The sequence below is a fragment of the Pollachius pollachius genome, assembly GCF_949987615.1.
Source record: "Pollachius pollachius genome assembly, chromosome: 16".
In the NCBI taxonomy this organism is placed as follows: domain Eukaryota; kingdom Metazoa; phylum Chordata; class Actinopteri; order Gadiformes; family Gadidae; genus Pollachius; species Pollachius pollachius.
This window is the reverse complement of record NC_136949.1, coordinates 17,620,663-17,640,256: the sequence shown is the minus strand read 5'-3', so window position 1 is coordinate 17,640,256 and position 19,594 is coordinate 17,620,663. Positions and strand designations below refer to the sequence as shown.

At 47.2% G+C, this 19,594-nt stretch overlaps 1 protein-coding gene across 1 annotated transcript in view; it reads left to right on the top strand.

Moving 5' to 3' along the window:
- eva1aa (eva-1 homolog A, regulator of programmed cell death a) overlaps positions 1-19,594 on the top strand; it is a 62,577-nt gene that overhangs the window by 3,884 nt on the left and 39,099 nt on the right. Inside the window, exons 2-4 of the mRNA XM_079753415.1 lie at positions 13,724-13,947; positions 15,931-16,054; positions 17,057-17,209. Coding sequence (XP_079609541.1) covers positions 13,724-13,947; positions 15,931-16,054; positions 17,057-17,209 — 501 coding nt within the window. The remainder of the gene's footprint in view (positions 1-13,723; positions 13,948-15,930; positions 16,055-17,056; positions 17,210-19,594) is intronic.

Genomic DNA, 19,594 nt, shown 5'->3' with positions numbered 1-19,594 from the left:
GAGGTTTGGCTGATCACTGTTTCTATGTCTGTGTGCACCAGGTGAGCCCTGTCTAAACAAATCCCCCCTTGTTTTGTCTACAGCTCTACGGGGTATGAGGTGGGGCAATGCAGACAGTGTGTGTGTGTGTGTGTGTGTGTGTGTGTGTGTGTGTGTGTTTAATGTTAATGTTAATGTTTTAAAAAAGTAGAGCCACTGCTACTCTAACTGATTATAAGTTAGAGAATATATTTATTTATTTATTTACTATGAGTATAATTTAAGTAGATAAATAGAGTATAATTTGACTATGGTATGATATTTATTTTGAACATGTAGAAATGTAGAACACAAGATCCATTGTTGTCTTCCGTGTCTGTTGTTGTATATGACTTATAATGCAATGCTATGAGTGATAATGGACTATATTGTGTGTGTTTATTAGTGCCTTAAATGCTTGCACAGACAGGCTTTCTCTTGTAGCCACACAGCAAAGAGTCTGCAGAAAAAGGCATTCAGAGTAGGCTGCTCAGAGAAGAGACTGAGCTAGTGTTTGGATCTGTATCACCTGTGTGTGTTTCGGTGTTTGGTGCATTTGTGCATTTATGTGTTTAGCATGCCTGCGTGTGTGCGTGTGCGTTTGCGTGTGTGTTGTGGAAGGATGCTGGACTATTTCCATGGCGTTTTGTTTTGGCACACTCAGATGGGTATTAAAAGACAGGACTCTTAGCTTCCCCTGGATACTACGAGTAAACACATTGACAAACACACACACACACACACACACAAAAGAAAAAGCCGGGAACATTGTTGCAATGATGAATGCCTGTATTTTTCAGGAAGCACTTTCTACTGTCTGCTTACGCGAGATAAAAACACAATTTTATTCACTTTAATCTTACTTGACAGCTTGTTGGTTTGAAATGATTCCATGTCATTCAACGCTGTTATGGTGACTCCTCTGGTACATAATAGGATTTTCTGAATCTGTCTTTCAGCAATGCTCATTTTTCAGATTTTTATGTTACTCTACGAGGTAAGTTGATTATTATCTTTTCGTTTCTTTTCATTTTTCGGACTCATTTTAGACTGCAGATAAAAGGCATGGAATTTGAACCAAAGTGACTGCTGCAGAGAAAAGGTTTCTTAATGCAGGTTCAAACAAAAAATAGACGCGTCTACTTGTTAGAAGATGTGTTCAAAGTGGATAATATGTGGTCTCAAAACTTGGTCCAGTTTTGGCCAAAGCATAGCTATTTGGGAGTGAATGTTTGCCTTACTTCTTTGGTGAAGTAATGCTTATTCAAATGTTTTGGTCGCTCTTCAAAGCTGCACCTCGCTCATTAACTGTGAAGTAATGGATTATGAGATTAGCTCAGGTATTACAGGCAGCGTTTCTAGGCAGTATTCATCCTGCTTTTATTCTGAACATCCTTTTTCTAGTTTAATAGTCAGCTATAAAATATAATATAATCATATTTAATGTATCATCAAATATTATTTTGTTAGTGGTGGAGTTATTCACAGATAGTAAAGGTATTTTACGTATTCTTCTGCAGACTTTGCTGACATATCCAGACTTTTTTGACAGTACACACCTATTCTTATGCAGACTTTACTGAAGTATTCTTAAGACCCCCATCATTTACAACACTAGCCATTTATTTCTGCCTCCAATGTTCATGGCGTTTCTTTTTTACGAAACACTATAGACTGCGAAAAAGCCCCGGTGTGAAATGATTGTTGTGAAGGTGAGATGGGGTAGCAGAAGGATTACCTCTAAATCCTTCAATCTCCACGCAGAGTTCTCCAACGCCCAGCTGAGACGTAATTCCTTAATGGCTGTCTTAAACCAGGTTCATAATCAGCACTAAACCGCTCAGAGGGCCAGCTCAGTCCTAATATGATAAACGTTGTTTTGCATAGCCCCCCATACAATCCCTTTAAAACCCGCCAGGTTGCCCAGTCAGCTGCTGGGTGGAAACGATGCGGAAAAGAGATGGTTCTACTGGCTTGAGGTGATTTTCCCTGGCCGCAAGGCGATAGAGTACAAATGAGTGGCGAGAAGAGTCTGTGTGTGTGTGTTTTCACACTTGCCCCCTCTTTCGCGGCCGATTGGGGGGGGGGGGGGGGGGGGGGGACAGACATACGAAGAGAGTCTAAAGAGAGGAATTAAAAATATATCAAGAGGATTCCTCAGTGACACGCGCCTCACACGCCGCCTTCAAAGCTGTACAACATAAAGAGTCATCTCCCTAATTGTCTTTGATTAGGCCACAGCGGTGTAATTAGGGCTATTTTATCACTCTGTTTTTTATTGTAATTTTATATATGGAGTTTAGCTTTCCCAAGTACAAAGCATTCATCAAAATCAGCCAGGGAATCAGATAAGCTAGCAGAGAGGAGGTCCTTTGTAAAAGTGTGGGGGTTGGGAGGTGGGGGCAAGGCCTCAACAGAGATAGCATAAACATGGGCCTGTTTATGCAAGTTACAAGTCTCGTACATAGTCTGCTTCAGACAGGAGAGGAAGAAAGCATTGCACATTGAGAGACAGAGATACAGAGAGAAAGATGGAAAGAGATAGACTGGTGGGCGGCGGAGCTGCAATTACCCCCTCGCGTCCAGCCCACCTGTGGCCATCAAATTATCCCCATTGACGAAACCTAACCGCCCCTCGCCCAAAAACAAGTGCACAGAAGCACATTCTCTCTCTCTCTCTCTCTCTCTCTCTCTCTCTCTCTCTCTCTCTCTCTCTCTCTCTCTCTCTCTCTCTCTCTCTCGATCGCTCGCTGTCTCTCTCTGTGTCTCTGTCTGTCTGTCCGGCTGTCTGTCTGTCCGGCTGTCTGTCTGTCTGTCTGTCTGTCTGTCTGTCTCTCTCCCTCTCTCTCTCTCTCTCTCTCTCTCTTTCTCTCTCTCTCTCTCTCTCTCTCTCTCTCTCTCTCTCTCTCTCTCTCTCTCTCTCTCTCTCTCTCTCTCTCTCTATCATCATCATACCTCAGTCATCGGTGAGAATGTAAACCATGCTTTGATGCCCTCCCCCTGGCTGGTTTTCTTTCTGTCCAAACTCTTTTTTCCCTTGGCCGTTGTTTTATTTGCAAAGGGAAGATCAACAGATCCAAATTTGTTAGACCACCAACCCCCACACATCTCCACCACACCTCTCTCTCTCTCTCTCTCTCTCTCTCTCTCTCTCTAGCTCTGTTTCCACTGTCTGAACCTTTCCTTCTGTGTACCTTTTCTCATCACTCAAGACTGGGCTTCCTTCCACCACGCAACCCCCTTTTACCTCTTACATTGAGCACCATTTCTGAGTCCCAATTAGTTATTATGGTTTAATTAAACCCCCTACAGAGAAGGAAAAAGAGAGTGAGAGGGGGAGAGGGAAAGGGAGAGAGAGAGGGAGAGGGTTGTAGCTCAAGAGGGAGAGAGGGAGAGAGTTGTAGCTCAAGAGGTAGGAGAGGGAGAGGGGAGGAGAGTTGGAGTGCAGAAGGAGCAGTCTGAACAAGGAGCCATTGTGCCTCGCCCACCTCAACACCCCCCCACTGATCCCCCTCCGTCGGACTGAGAGTCTGCATTACGGTACGCTACAGCGGCGGCGCTCAGAGCCCCTGCCGGCTCCACCCGAGAGGAGGTGGAGAAGGAGGGAGGGGAGGAAGGAAACGAGGAAGGAATATATCAAATAACGGGAAAATAAGGAAAGGAGTTGTGGTTGTTGTGCTTGCTTCTTTTAATGATTTCAAAAGCTAGGCTAACAATATGACTCAATAAAATAACTGTACCCCATCATGCTAGTGCAGCCGTATGGCAGGGGACCACATCTGAAGAGTAATGTGAGCCATGTGTTCAGCACCGCCGCCAACCACCTCTTAAAGAGTTGGTTGTCCAGCGCAGCCAAACTATCGTGGTTATATTTAGATGAACGAGTCATATATGTTGGTCATTCTTAATGTGTTATGTGGGGGTCAAGGGGTAGACGGGGTAGAAGGGGGATACTTTAACAGCTACGTCTTTCAGGACCAACCAAGGAAGACATCTCCTTACCGCTCTTCAGCGGTTGCTCCGTCATGTTCTGTATCCACGGAACAACCCCAGATATAAGCCGCTTAATTCCCCTCAGAAATACCCAGCTCCCCGGGCCCCCCCACCGTCTCCCTCTCCCCAGGGGCCCCCCACCATCTCCCGCTTTCCGTCCTCCTTCCTTTTTTTCCTAATAGAAATTCCTCAGGGACTTTTTTCAGTGTGCGTGTCTGAACCTTAATAAGGCGTATGCTGTTCACATTGATTAATGGCTCTGGCAAGATATGGTGTGTGTGTGTGTGTGTGTGTGGGTGGGTGGGTGGGTGGGTTTGTGTGTTGAGGAGGGTTGTTACCGGTTGGCGTCAAGAAAGTACTTAGAAGTGCCACAGACAAGGAAAAATAATGAGCCTAGCATTAAGACGCCAAAATTGCTCAGAACAAATTATACAGCTGTGCTTGGCAGGCAAAGATTTCATACAAAGAACAGCTACTTCCTAAATGTTAAGTATACCAAAGCGTTTACGTCTGGACTGTTTCACCAGCCTTCATTCCCTGTCATCACATGTATTGATATACAATGCAGTGCAATTCATTTACAAGCTCTGCTGATAGATTCCCACATAGCCGTGGACCCCCTTTACTTTATCTTTATCTGAGGAGTCAGAAGGAGTTATTGCTCGCTGTAGAGACACCTGGTCATTCTATTCAAAATAATGCTTCTGTTTCCCTTCAACTTCCCCGGTGTTTTCCCTCTTTTTTTAATTAGGGATTTGACCCTGACGACCTTTCCACTCCATGTATCATGCTTCACTTAGTCTACCCACCGTGTTCAGCTCATGCTAACCCAAGAGGCAAGCATCTGTCTCCCTTTGCAACACAAAGACCTGCACAGTGGCTGGGGGCATCTGCCTGCTGTTGGGAGGATCACTGGTGATGAGACAATCTGGCTGTCCCTCTTCCTTCCCGGGGCCATTTAAGTGGCCGTTAACATTACAGATCTCTCTCTCTCTCTCTCTCTCTCTCTCTCTCTCTCTCTCTCTCTCTCTCTCTCTCTCTCATCTCTCTGTCTATCCCACACTCTCCTTGAACAAGCAAACACAGGGAGCCAAGCAGGGGGAAAGCGTCCTGCACTCCGCAGTGCTTCCAGTGACCTCTGACCCCCATAGGGGTTACTAGCGGTGCTGACCAACAGGCCCAAGGCTATGATCAGTGATGTGGGTTAGTTGGGAGTACAGTCACTGCCCCACAGTGAGACTATCTCCTTCTCTAAGCATCTAATGCCTGATTCACAGTTCAATGGCGCAAACCAGAACTGATCATCACGGCCTTTGCGCGTGGTTCATACCGCGAGGTCTCGCACCTCTGAAACGCTATAGCTCCTCATGCAGAGTGTGAACTGCATGTCCAAACCAGTGTGAGGGCCAAATGGCGTCTAGAAGTATTGAAGAGACTTCAAGGTTTACATGGCCAGTTTACTGTTAAGACACATGGACGTTTTAGCTATGGAAGCCTTGACAGCCTTCCAGACAATGCTTTGATTATTCTAACATTTTATACCTAATTTTGTAATTTGTGGTCTGGAAAAAAACAATTTTGGTTGCGTGTGTGTATGTGTGTCTATGTGTTTGTGCTTGCGGGTAACTGTGTGTGGGTGTGACTTTGGTTTGTGTTTGTGTGTCTGTCTGTGTGTATTTGCTTGACTTTCAGTGTGTGTGTGTGTGTGTGTGTGTGTGTGTGTGTGTGTGTGTGTTGATAGCCTAACCCTGTGGGGGTCGGAGGGAGCAAGCTGGTGTTGAGTGTTTGTGTCTGGGTCTCCAGTGTTAATGAGTCCAGCTGCTGAGGCTGAGGTCGTTTAAGGTGGAGGTTGGGTTGCAAGAGGGTCATATACCCCCAATTCCACTCACCCCCCACCCCATTACATAAATACAAAACACGCATTAAGATTATATATAAAAATTCTTTAAATTTAAAAAAGAAAAAAGCAGCACAAAGAGAGTAGGTGGTGTTCTCAACCAGCACTCCTATGTCCTCGGTCAATCATACACGATTATGTCTAGTATTCATTCATCAGAATTGTTTATCCTCCATCCATTAGGTCAATCCTACATTTAATCCACCTCTGATTGACCACTGGTTCTCCATAGTCCTACACGGTGGCCCCCATGCAATGGTTCTGCGGAGGATTTGAGGCACCTTCAGTTCATGGCAAGTCAGCCAGCTGAAGGCAAAAAGGCATAAGGCTACAGGGTGGATGTTTGTTCTACATTTCAGTCGGGGGGCGGGGGAGAACCCCATGTGAATAAGCCCTTTCAGCTGACCCCCCTCCGACTTGCACACGCGTCCAGACACACACACAACAGGGCGTGATTATGTGTGCGTTGACTTCTGGGACCGTTCATGTGTGGAGTAGAAGATGTCAAAGGCGTCCACCACAACACCATGCTACCCTTTTTTAAATGTCGACACATGTTGACATTGTTTTTAATTCACACGTTTTATTTAAATCTATAGACTCTGCTGACCACAGCAGCAGCAGTGTCTTTGAGTAGAATTCCTGCAATTGTAAAATGATAACAGTGCAGCACATTTATAGGAATGTAATCGTAAGTATGGCTTGTACATCCGACATTGAGCTGTAATGGCATTGTTCTATTAGTCAGTCATTCAGTCTCCGGTTGTCTTCACCATTTCCGTACACTGGCCAATCAGCAGCCGTCACCTCAGGAATAGCCAAACTCTGACATCCAGCTCACAGCTCAAAGTTAAGCACAAAGTCTAAAAGGAGGTGTGTATAAAAACGAAATCCTGATTTACAGGCCACAACGCCTTTCTGGGTTGGATTTATATCATCTGGCTCATGTCTTGCTCAAAGCTCCTTGGCTGCGTGCTCTTTCTGAGGGTATTAATTACAACAGGGCCTAAAGCCACTCGTCCAGCCCGCGGACGCCGCCGCCACATCCTGTGGCACCGCGGCGGGGCAGTTACCCTGTGTTCCTCTCTGTCGCTAAGTCTACGTTCTCTCAGGAAGGTCGTCCATCACTGTAGAGGAGTGTGGACTCAAAAGTCCAGATGTGGTCCAGAAGACGTCTCTTGTTTTCATTGGCCGCGGTGTCAGAAGTCTATTGACACTGATCTATTTTAGCAGGTGAAACTGCGGTCATTTCTAGGGCACCCCCCGATGAGAAGGATCCTACTGTGGCTTTATTTTCTTTGGAAAGTGTGGCATGGACCCATCATTTTTATTGCTTATAGTATAGATTTATCATGGGTTATACTCTAGAGATGACCAGAAACACATGTTCAAGGCCTTTTGCTTTTCTTTAATACGTTTCAGACCATGTACACTGTGTTTTCAGGCCTGAACCACCATCAAAAGTTTCTTCACCCTTTCTTCTGTCAGTGTTAAGCAGATGCTGCCAATAGACATGTTGTTTAGAGTCAAAGTAGACAATCAATGTCTACACTGTTTGTTCCCTGCTATTTCAGATTTCAGATATGATCTTGTGTCATGAGTGTTACCAGAGAGCGCTGCTCGGTACACACACATACACGACACCTACACAAACACACACACGTACACAAATACACACACACACACACGCACACACACACACACACACACACACACACACACACACACACACACACACACACATATACACACACATACACAGACACACACACACACACACACACACACACACACATACACGAGACACACACACACACACACACACACGCGATCACACAAACACATCCCAGAAATAATCGCAGCCTGAAGGGAATTCCTTCTCCAAAGCAGAGCCTGCTGTGGACTATCTTTGAGCATTTGATGGTTTGATGGCTATAATTTGCTTAAAAATAACACCAATAAAGCTCTCACTTTAAAAAACATAGAAACCAATAAATGCTTAATGCGCCAAGATGAATCGTCTACAACCTTTTGATTTGCTATTTTTCAACATTCACGTTTTTCAGTTAATTTCCTTTGTATTTGTTTTGAGTAGGGGTGTTGGGTTTCTCTGTTTGATTCCATGGTAGACATTTGAGCAGTTCTTGAAGTTAAGTTATAAATGTAGTAGGTGTTACCATCTTTAATCCTTCATATTTTGTGTGCAGTGTTTTACCCCATTATTCAATGGGCACTTGAACCTGCTGGCTTATTCACTGGCTTCATTTCATATGTCCTGCGCCGGCCATTTCCTTTAGGAGATCAGCTCTCAATTCTGTCACAGGCCTCGGTGATCTCAGGTCCTAAATTAGTTATTCAGTCATTTTAGACTTAGTGGCTTCCTAAATGTCTCTGGTTTGCCTGATGGGAAATTAAACAGGATTTGACCTTGCTGGGACAAATGTGTGGGTTGAATTGGTTTGACCCCCCCCATGACCCGGAAGTTGTTCCCATATTTACCGATCGGGATTCTGACGGAGAGGCTTGCTCTGACATCAGGGACCAAGATTCACAATCCTACCACCTGTCAGTAGCCAGAGGACATCTGGGAACCTTTTAGGAAAACACCTTGAACCCAACAGATCTGAACGCAGCTAACACCGGCTAGTGCCCGCTACCACCCCGTCCCTGAACCGGCCCCTCGGTACGCCGATGTTGGGGCATCTGTGCGGTCGACGCCGTGCCCGGGGGTCCACTATCGTCTTCCTTCTCTGCGAGGGATTAACTTCATCCATCCATTTCTTGGTTCAGGTGCGCAAGCCGTGATAGCTTGAGTTGAACGCTACACTGGGTCGTCAGGCCGGAGAGGGGTTCATTACTTGACAGACAATGGAGCCCGTGTCTGCGATCTCTCTGCCCAGTGTACCGTGACACAAATGTTGAGGCAGTTGAGCTCCAAGGCATTGTGTGAGTACCTCACTCTGCGCTCATGGCAGGATGTAGCACAGTGCACTATTCAACCCTCCAGGCTGCTCCCATTAGAGGCGTCGGCGTCTTTTCTAAAACAAACACAGGGGAAGCCCTAAGATGTGGAGCCACCGCCAGACAGAAAGACACACCCCGTAGAAAGTGCCTCTTGACTGCCGCGGAAATGTTCCTCACGCCCCTCTCGCTCTCTCTCTCGCGCGCTCTCTCACTCTCTCTCTCTCTCTCTTTCAACTGTGCCTCCCCCCCGCACACACACACACACACGCACACAACTAGTCAGTTTAAATCAGAGAACAGGCCTTGTCGTTAGCATTCCACAACTGAGACACTGGGAACACGGTGACTGTCAGCTCTAGCGGAGCGGGAGGATGATCACTGCCAAACCTTGGCTGGTTTTAATCAAAAAATTGATTGAAAAGAGGAGATCAATTGCGGTTTCTCTGGCCCTGGGGGAAGTGTTTCCCTCACATCACTGTAACTTTTGATGTATTATCTTAACTGGCGAGGTGTGAAGTAAGACGGTTAACATCTCCCACGGCCACATCAACAGCACACACATGCACACATCTGCGTTTTGTCGACACTGAGAGGTGGACTTTGGGCTTTGGTATGCGACCTGCCGGGGCTTTTTGTGTGCTTTTTCTTTATCTAATCACTGACGCCCAGGGAGGAAATCCTCCCCTGATAGGGCAGCTGTCTCTCCATCATGTTGACACAGCACAGCGGCCCGGCACTAATCTCCCTTCCTAGCTGACCCCTCTTCAGCGCCAGGGGTCATGTGACTACTAATGATTAATGCTAATTGCCAGCAAGGCGCCAAGCTTTTAACGAAGGCTACGGGATCACCTGGGGCGGCCTGGTGTGGTCGGGGGATGTGTGGGCAGGAGTAGACTACCGGCATCAGAAAGGACAGGGAGGGGAGGTCGGGACCACTCCTCCACTGTGGAAGAAAAAAGCTAAACTAAAATTAACAGAAGACAGTTTGGCAGATAAAATGAGGGCAGAATAGTCTCGGAGAGGGTGTTTGATGTTCTTTGTGAACTCTGGAGGTTACCTGTGTGCATCATGGAGCAAGATGGCGAACCCCTTTCTGCTTGGTTATGTAATGATTCATGAGGATCTGTCTAAAAGTTTAACTTTGAAAAAAGCCTTGGTGCAGCTACCTGACTTAGCAATAAGGGGCAGCTGTCCCGGTTAGCGAAACACTGTGATACGGACACAAGATGGACAATGGAAAACTGAAAATCAATTCCAGTTCCTGAAAGGACACACCGCCTGTTAGAACTTGAACAGCACCTCAACCGAAACTGGCTCCTTTACTGACCAAATAAACAAACCAGGCAGACACAATAACAAACTAATAACAATAGAAGGTTGCTTTTGTCAATTGAAAGGGAAGAGCGCTAGTTAAGCAAGGACTCAGGGCCTTGCCTGAAAGGAACAGGAAAAAGGAAGAGGGGAGACACAGAGAGAGAGAGAGAGAGAGAGAGAGAGAGAGAGAGAGAGAGAGAGAGAGACGTTGCTGATCCATCAGTCATTGTTCAGCCGTTGTTTCTGAGGGACAACTGTCGTTGACCAGAAGGTTTACACAGGTGCCTTTGCTCTGCATGATGGCTGGCACTGTTGAAAGGTAGGGTTGGTAGAGAGGAGTGGGCGGGTGGGGGTATGGAGGGGAGACTGGGGACACTGTGGAAGGGTTAGAGTGAGAATCAAACATAGGAGGGAAAATAGCAAAGAAGATTTGGATAGAGGGAGAGGGAGTGGGAAAGGGAGAGCGGAAGAGCGAGAGAAAGAGAGGTTAGGATGACGAGAGAACAGAAGAAACAAATAGGGCTTCTTAAGGAAACCCCTCCGGGCCCTGTGAGATAATCTGTATGCGTTTTACCCACATTGCCTTTCCTTTTCTCAGGAGGTGTCTAGTGTGTTTTGGGCTCTTCAACCGTTTCTCAAGGATCCTTCACTGTTCTCCAAGAAGGCCCATCTATCCACTCCCTTTCAACCTCGCCTCCAGACACTTCTTCTAAAGGCCTGCCCAGAAGCCATTTAACTTCAGTCTTCTCCGTTTCCTCCCCTCCCATACCCCTACACGCCCGTTGCTATGGTTCCACCATCCAAAAAATAACCTCACAACAAACAAATGAAACCCCCAGAAAGCGGGGTTGACTGGAGTGCAGGCGGACCGCGGCAGTCTGCCGGGGCGCTGGCTCACTGCCAGGACACCCGCCCCAACGTGATGCTGTTACACAGCAACACAACAAGCAGAGACCACAACCTCACGCGCGTGTTTGTGTTTGTATGTGTGTGTGTGTGTGTGTGCGTGTGTGTGTGTGCGTGCGTAAGCGTGCTTGTGTGTGTGTGTGTGGGGGGGGTGTGCCTGTGTGTGTGTGTGTGTGTGTGTGTGTGTGTGTGTGTGCATGGGTGTGCTTGTGTGTGTGTTTGTTTGTGTCTGTGTATGTGTGTATGTGTATGTGCGTGGGTGAGCTTGTGTGTGTGTGTGTGTGTGTGTGTTTGTGTATGTGCGTGGGTGAGCTTTTGTGTGTGTGTGTGTGTAAGCGTGTGTGTGGGTGTGTGTTTGTGTGTGTGAGTGGGTGTGCTTGTGTGTGTGTGTGTGTGTGTGTGTGTGTGTGTGTGTGTGTGTGTGTGTGTATGTTCTCGCCACCGCCATGAGGGAGAGTGCCAAGTTCCCTCTGGCCCTCTGTGGAATGTGACTGGTCTGAGATCAGTGAGAGGCAGAGGACTCTGTGGGTCTCACAGTCAAAATTAATATCAAAGGGAGAATGCTCATTCACCATTCAAAACAACGGAGTTGTATCTTTGTTTTTGACTTTTGTTTGAACCCTACAAAAGGAAATGGTTGCCTCAAAATGGTTATTTTCGACATACCAGTTAGAACCACTCACTGATGATACATTTGCATTCAAAATAATATGTCTAAATACTAGCATTAAATAGTAATGCATATCACAGAAGTAATAAATCAAACAGAACAAATGCCAAATGGGATTTGCATCCATAAGCATTCCATAAGCATCGCAGGGAGCAATTCCTTAAATAGTTTAGATGAATATCTTCTCAGTAGCAGTGCATGTGCACTCTAGTCCAAAGTGCAAATGAAATAGAAATACATTGACAACTTAGTGATATTTTCATTTGTGTCCCTCAAACGGGTTGATGGACGGGTTAATAAAAGTACATGTCCGCTCTAGTCTGCATCACATCCATGACTGCAAACAATGGCAACAATGTTATAATAAAGATCAACTGCTGGAGTGGAGCTGACCTTTCAAACTCCCCTTTCCCGCCCATGCTCTTAAATGCGGCCATGTTGAAAGGTAAAAAGAATAGCGTGTGTGCGCTGTGTGTATGGTTGCTTTGTCTGCCTTTGGGATGTCATTGTGCTTCAGCAAATAAATCTAATTCAACGCCAGCATGACCAGCCGCTCTGCGATTGCGTGTTAGTGCGAGTGCGTGTGTGGCGACAGTCTGTTAATGTGTTTGCGGAGCACTTAGACAGGAAGTAGAGCTTGCTTTTTTCAATTTGATTATAGAAGGGTACGCAATCTATCACATCAGCTGCTGGGATTAGTGGAGATGACACAGCGCACCCTGATTCATCACCAGACATTGAAGACATGAAACATGTGAACTGAGTTCCAACAAGGCTCAGTAAAAGACAAGGAAAGTGAAAGCAAATGTTCTGGCAAGGAGGTCTCCCCTTCTCTAGAAGGGTCCCCTGGTCTTGATAAAAAAAAAACACACATGACAGTCCAAAGGAAAGGAATGAAGGTAGCCTTCTCCTTTATCTTTACTTCCTCCCTGGATGGAATGGTAGCTTTGTGATGGGGCTCAGCTCGCTTTACTGACTGACCCACCAACAGACACGCTGACTGACTGCCTGCCTGGCTGGATCTCAAAGAGGCACGGTCAACAAAAACAGAAAAGAAGAAATAAGGGGTCGTGGTTCCTCCATTTTTGGAATACCTTTTTTTAACTCGTCTTCATGGGTGAGTTCAACCTGGACGATCTGCACTTGGTTTGAGTTTCTTACACACACATACATGCCCACATCAGAAGCCCTTCGACATGCTGCCCAGGCCGAAACATGTGTCCCAGGGCAGATCTCGTTTTCTCCAGCAATGTCAGAGGACAGTTGACACCCACCTCTGAGCCGAGTGCTTGGCAGCTTAAGCTGTTTCTGAGGCCCTTTTTTAGTGAATGTCTGTGCGTCCGTCACAGCCTGTCTCTGTGCAGTTCTACCAATGGGCCGCAGCAGAGGCTACACAATCCACAACGTCCTTCTGATGCTACGTGTGTCCTCAAAGATAGCTGAGAACAAAACAAGAAACGTGGACTACTCCACGTACAGTATGCAGAAAAACACCTTCTGTATGCAGTTTGTGTTTGTGTTAAAGTTCAATAGTTCATGTCCCATCCATTCCCCTTGAAATGGATGATGTTTAGAATGACTGAAACCCATCCACGATAAGGAAAGACCAAATCGATTAGCACTTGAAATGTGGAAATTGAAAAAACTTTTGGGCGGCATGTAGCGCAGGAGGAATAGCGGGTGGACTGGTAACTGGTTAGTAGTTAATAGTTAGAGTTAATAGTTCGATCACCGCCTCCTCCAAGTGTCGAGGTGTCACTGAGCATGACTCTTCAACCTGACTGATCCTGCCGAACTGGCTGTCACCCTGCGAGGTTGACTCCGACGTCGGTGTGTGAATATAAATGCATTCATTGAAAAATCTAAATGGCAGACAGAATCAAAATCTTTTGGCAAAGTTTATGCATAGTTTTGATTAATTTGCCTCAGCGAGTTGTTAATCCCTATTATCCATCCCCTAGGTTACCTGTCGAAAGTGCTGAGGAACTACACCGAGCAAGCCTGCGACGGGGACTTCCTGTCCGTCCGCTGCCCAGCGCGCACCACCATCACCATCCAATCAGCCTTTTATGGAAGGAGAGGCCCCTCCCATCCCCAGCAGTGCCCTCAGACCTACCGGAGCCTGCTAGGGACATATCCGGTGCAGGAGGATGATAGATACTGCTCTGTGTCCACCGCGCTCCAGGTAAACACTCACAGCATCCATGTGTATCTTATTTTATACATACATACATAATTCAGCAGAGGACTAGTTTGGTTACAGGCCTTTTAATGAAACTGTCGTCAACCGATGGATCGCTCAATCAATCAACACTGGCATCCAAGGCATTACTCATTTTATCTGCCACCTCCTGAGGTGTGTCTCAGACTTTGATCTGGCCAGACAACCTGCAGCAGCCTGATATTCTGACAAACACCACTGAAACGGGCTAAAAATAAAGGGGTTTGGACCCCGCAGCGTGGCCGGTTGCGTAAGTCTTTCTGAGGATTTTTCCCACTAAATGACCCTCTCTAAAGGGGGGAGGAGGGGAGGTCGGCCCCTTACACAAAGCCATTTCACAGGCTCCTTGTATTCACATCCGCTCCGAAATTGATTGGGAGGCTCCACAACGGGGCCTCCTTTTTAGACACCCACCTACAAATGTATGACACCCATCCTCCCCTTCTTCCCATCACACACACACACACACACACACACACACACACACACACACACACAAACACACACAATCAACATTAATCAGTTGTTTATTCGTGACCACCCTCTCCTTGTCTTTCAGTCTTGCACAAATTCTGTGTACAAAATAGCCCCCCCCCTCACAACTCATACAGACACACACTCACAGACACAAACACACACACCCATACACACACACACACACACACACACACACGCACACGCACACGCACACGCACACACCCACACCCACACCCACGCACACACACAAACACAGGCTCACATTAGCACAACCGAGTATGTATTGCAGTAGAGATGGCTTCTATGCCTACCAGAAAAGAATGACAACTGAGGTATCATAGGTAAAGGCCAAATAGAAGCCAGGGCTTGTGTTGGTCTGTTCAGCCATCAGTCACCAAAACTAAACGGCACGTATCATGGTCATCCACAACTATTGTGGATGTGTCTGTATGTGTGTGTGTGTGCGGGAAGTGACTGATCCTCTTCTTTAGTTTTAAACATAGGACCCTCCATTTTAAGGGCGGCACGAGGCTCAGGAGGTAGAGCGGGTTGGCTGGTTACATGTTGGGTGCTGGTTCGATCCCCGGCTCCTCCTAGCTGTGTCCCAAGGTGTCCCTGAGCAAGACGCCTCACCTTGACTGCTCCCGCGAGCTGGCTGTCGCCTTGCATGGTTGACTCCGCCGTCGGTGTGTGCATGAATGGGTGAATGTAAGGCAATATTGTAAAGCACTTTGTGTGGCCACTGGCTAGAAAAGCGCTGTATAAATGAAGTCCATTAACCATCATTGTGTCCCCCAAAACACCAATGACGCCCCGCAGAATCCTGGGGGCCACGAGCAGTGAACCCTGGGTGTTCACTCATCATCCCGTCACCCTGTGCATTCTGGGTAGGATGAGGAGAGAAAGAATGTTGCGTGATGGAATGTGCTCACCTGTGTTAGCGAGGGTCTGGAGCGTGTAAAGGCCTCCTGAAACCAGATCCGCAGGGCAAAGGACAACAGGAAACCATTGCAGTGTTCTCCTCTTCGACTCCAACCCCCCACCCCACCTTCACTGCTGCTTTACATTTCAAGGGGGGCCTCCTTGGCGGCAGCTATTTGTAGTTTGTTCCACGTTTTCTCTCTCTCTCCCCCATCCCCTCTCTCTCTCTCTCTCTCTCTCTCTCTCTCTTGCTTTGTTTCCCCTTCTTTCTTCCTCTCTCTTTGTCCCCCTCTATCTCCCTCTCCCCTTTCTGTCTCCCCCTCTCTCTCTCTCTCTCTCTCTCTCTCTCTCTCTCTCTCTCCCTCACTCCCCCTCTCTCTCTGTCTCCCTCTCGCCCCCTCTCTCTCTATCTCTCTCCCTCCCCCCTGTCTCTCTCTCCTCTCCCCCCTCTCTCTCTCCCCCTCCCTCCCCCCTCTCCCCCTCTCTCTCTCTCTCTCTCTCTCCCTCTCTTTCCCCCCCTCTCTCTCCCTCCTCTATCCCCTCCTGTAGAAGATGCTGGATGAGTGCCAGGACAGGAGGAGCTGTCAGGTTCTTGTTAACAGCCGTGTGTTCGGGACTGACCAGTGTCCAGGCGGCAGCAAGCACCTCATGGTCTGGTACAAATGCAGACCCAGTAAGTCCATCACCCACACACACACGCACGCACGCACGCACGCACGCACGCACGCACGCACGCACGCACGCACGCACGCACGCACGCACGCACGCACGCACGCACGCACGCACGCACGCACGCACGCACGCACGCACACACATACACACATACACACAAACACACACAGGCATACACACACATACACACACACACACGCACACACACACACACATACACACACACCATGTGTGTTCGTCCCTCCCCGGCAGTTTTGTAGAGAATAGGTCCGCATGCACACTCTTTCGGTTGGTAAGCATTGAGTTTAACAATTGGGCTCAAACCCCTGTGTGCACAGTTCCTGAGCAAGATGCTTAACCCCATTATCATAATGCCTGCTCATTATGACACATCTAAAAACATCAACATGTTAGTCACTGGATAGAGGTGAGCTAGAAGTATATTGGATGGATTCTAGTGACTAATTTGATAGAAGAATCAAGAAGAATCATTGAATATAGATCCTCTATTTTCTACGGTTGTAATCTCTGCCTCCTTTGATCCCCGGCCATATAAATGGGTGCTATGATGTATCACAACACAGCCCAGCAACTGGGCTGTGTTGTGAGCAGTGCTGTTGTAATGTTTGTTTTTGTTTCCCTGGCCATTGGGGGTGCTACATCACTCACAGCGCTCTCATGCGTGGAATACCTCTGCGTGGCTCTACACGTCCAACCAGCCACGCACACTCGTTCATCTGACTCAATCTTCAGCTCTCTTTGGCAGCAGTCTGTGCTTTTACTGCCTAATCCCAGACACTCAACAAATAGCATAGGTTTAATGTTGTGTTCAACCGTTCAGTATTAGGGATCCTAAGGAACAAAACGATATCCAAACCTAACCCTAACACTGACTTAACTACAGTCTTAATGTTTGTAATCACATTCAGATCTCTCTCTCTCTCTCTCTCTCTCTCTCTCTCTCTCTCTCTCTCCCCCCCCCCCCCCCCCCCCCTCGGTCCAGACGAGTATAAGAGTAAGGTGGCCTGTGAGGATGAGCAGCTGAAGCTGAGCTGTAAGAGGGGCATGCAGATTGCCATCTACTCGGCCATGTTCGGCCGAACCCAGCAAGGCACCCTGGAGTGTCCTCTCCACCACTGGAGGGCTCCGTCTGTGGGTAAGTGGGACTCAAAACCTCTTCCTCGTTCTCTCTCTCTCTCTCTCTCTCTCTCTCTCAATTCAATTCAATTCAATAAAAAAAAACGTTATTGGCATGAGAAATATACATTTGCATTGCCAAAGCAGGTGAACAATAAAATAAACAGCGTTATAAAATAAAATATAAGTAAAAAGGTCAGGAATATAATATAAGTAAGTATGAAACGTTAAATACAAAATATCCCTCCCTCTCTATCTAGAGTCCAGTGGGATTAGTCTATGGGGAGTTTGAGGTCCTTCTCTCATCACAACAGGTGACAAATCTTTCTCTCTGCCCCTCGCTCTCTATCTCTCTGTCTCCCTCCCTCCCTTTCTCCCTCTCTCTCTCTCTCTTCCTCTTCCCCCCCCCCCCCCTCTCTTTCTCTCTCTCTCTCTCTCTCTCTCTCTCTCTCTCTCTCTCTCTCTGACCCCCCCTGAGGGCCTGCTTCTGGGTCTTTCCAGCAAAGCACTTTCGGTAATGTTTGGAGACTACTTTGGATAAGTTGTGCATATTTGCTAATCCAGCAATGGTTGCATGCCAAAATCAATGTAAAAAAAGGCACAAAGTCCACATTATAATGTGACCTGTTGGCCTTCCCTTCACTGTTCATCAAAATGGATTCAACATCATTAATGAAGGGTCTTTAGAGGATCAGGCTTCCATGTCATACTGCTCCACTATAAAGGTTGACTCCAAAAAGTCCCTCACTTTCTCTCTCTCTCTCTCTCTCCCTCTCTCTCTCTCTCTCTCACACACACACACGCTACCACAAACACACACACACACACACACACACACACACACACACACACACACACACACACACACACACAGGAATGTAGATCAGATGTCTCTGTCATCCAAAGCAAAGAGTTTGGCTTGTAGCAAAGGGACAGTATTGTGTTCCCACTAATGTGTGTGTGTGTGTGTGTGTGTGTGTGTGTGTGTGTGTGTGTGTGTCTCTGTAGTTGTGTGTGTGACACACATTGGTGTGTGGACACGGCCAGATGTACGGCTCCTGGTTTCTTTCTGGTGGGGGGCGGACGTTAATGTCTCAGCTCTGGGCTCCACGACCAGTCATGGTATATATAAGCGGTGGCGGTCCCTTGGTCCCTGGCCGCCTGGCTGCTCCTTCACTTCCCTCTGTTTACCCTCGCCTCTATTTCTAACTTCAGCGTAGCAAGGGGAACTGGACACCGAGGCCCGCTCCTCGGCTCATAAATAAATATCCAGAGTGGGTGTGGCTTACATTTACAACTGTTTCTCACAGAGTTAGGTCACCTGTGTGTTTGCGTGTGTGCTTGTGTGTGTGTGTGTTTGTGTCTGTGTGTCTGTGTGTCTGTGTTTGAGAGGGAGAATGTTTTGTTTTGATTGGGGGTGTGTGTGTGTCTTGGTCTTGCTGAATGAGTATCAGTGTGTGCATACACACGAATATAACATAGTATGTGCGTGTTGTGCATGTATTATCTATACGTTTGGCCTCGTTTGTAGGGTTGAAGTAGGACAAGGGCGCTGAACTCACCAGCCGAAGGCAGACCTGATTTTGCATGTCCTTTTTCCTGTATGCACAGTCTGTGTGTTTTGGTGCACTACACTTGTAGCTTTGGTTTCTGTTCACACGTATTCTCTAGATAGTGCACTATCTGATGCATTGGACTTAGATTGTTATCTAAAACACATTTGAGAAAAGTCTCAAAACGGTAATCATTGCTTTGGTCAGAACAGAACATTGACCCCTCAGTGGGTTAAATCAGCCTCGTCCATTAGAGGAACTGGGCTGGCACACCCGAACTGAGGGGAGGGGAGAGGGGGGGGGGGGGGGAGAGAGAGAGAGAGAGAGTCTCATTTCCCACCCAGCTTTAAATACAGTAACCCGGGTGCCTCCAGTGTTGAATACAACATGGCCTCTACTGTTACATGTGTGTAAAAGGGCTGGATTAGAAGGGGGTGAGTAAGAGGGGGGACGTATTTACTGTCAAAGTGTTACGTGCACATGCATTCACATCAACGTTCTCAAGGAAACGAGACCCGCGCTCTGCTACCCGGCGGGCGCGCTCAGGGACTCTCCCAGCGTCAGTGGTGGTTTAACCTATACTATAACCACTATACGGTGGTTTTGTTTTTGCTCCGGTCTTTCTATCGCATTCATTAGATTCAATTCAATTGTGTGATAACAAAAACGCTTTGTTGGTGTGACAAATCAACAGATTGACCCAAAGTAAACTAGAGAAACAAACAGGCCCACACGAGAGCGCACGCAAGCGCAGAAACACACACACACACACACGTACACAAACACACAAACTCAATCTATCAATATATCTATCGATCCTACGAAAACTGGCATAAACACACAAACACACA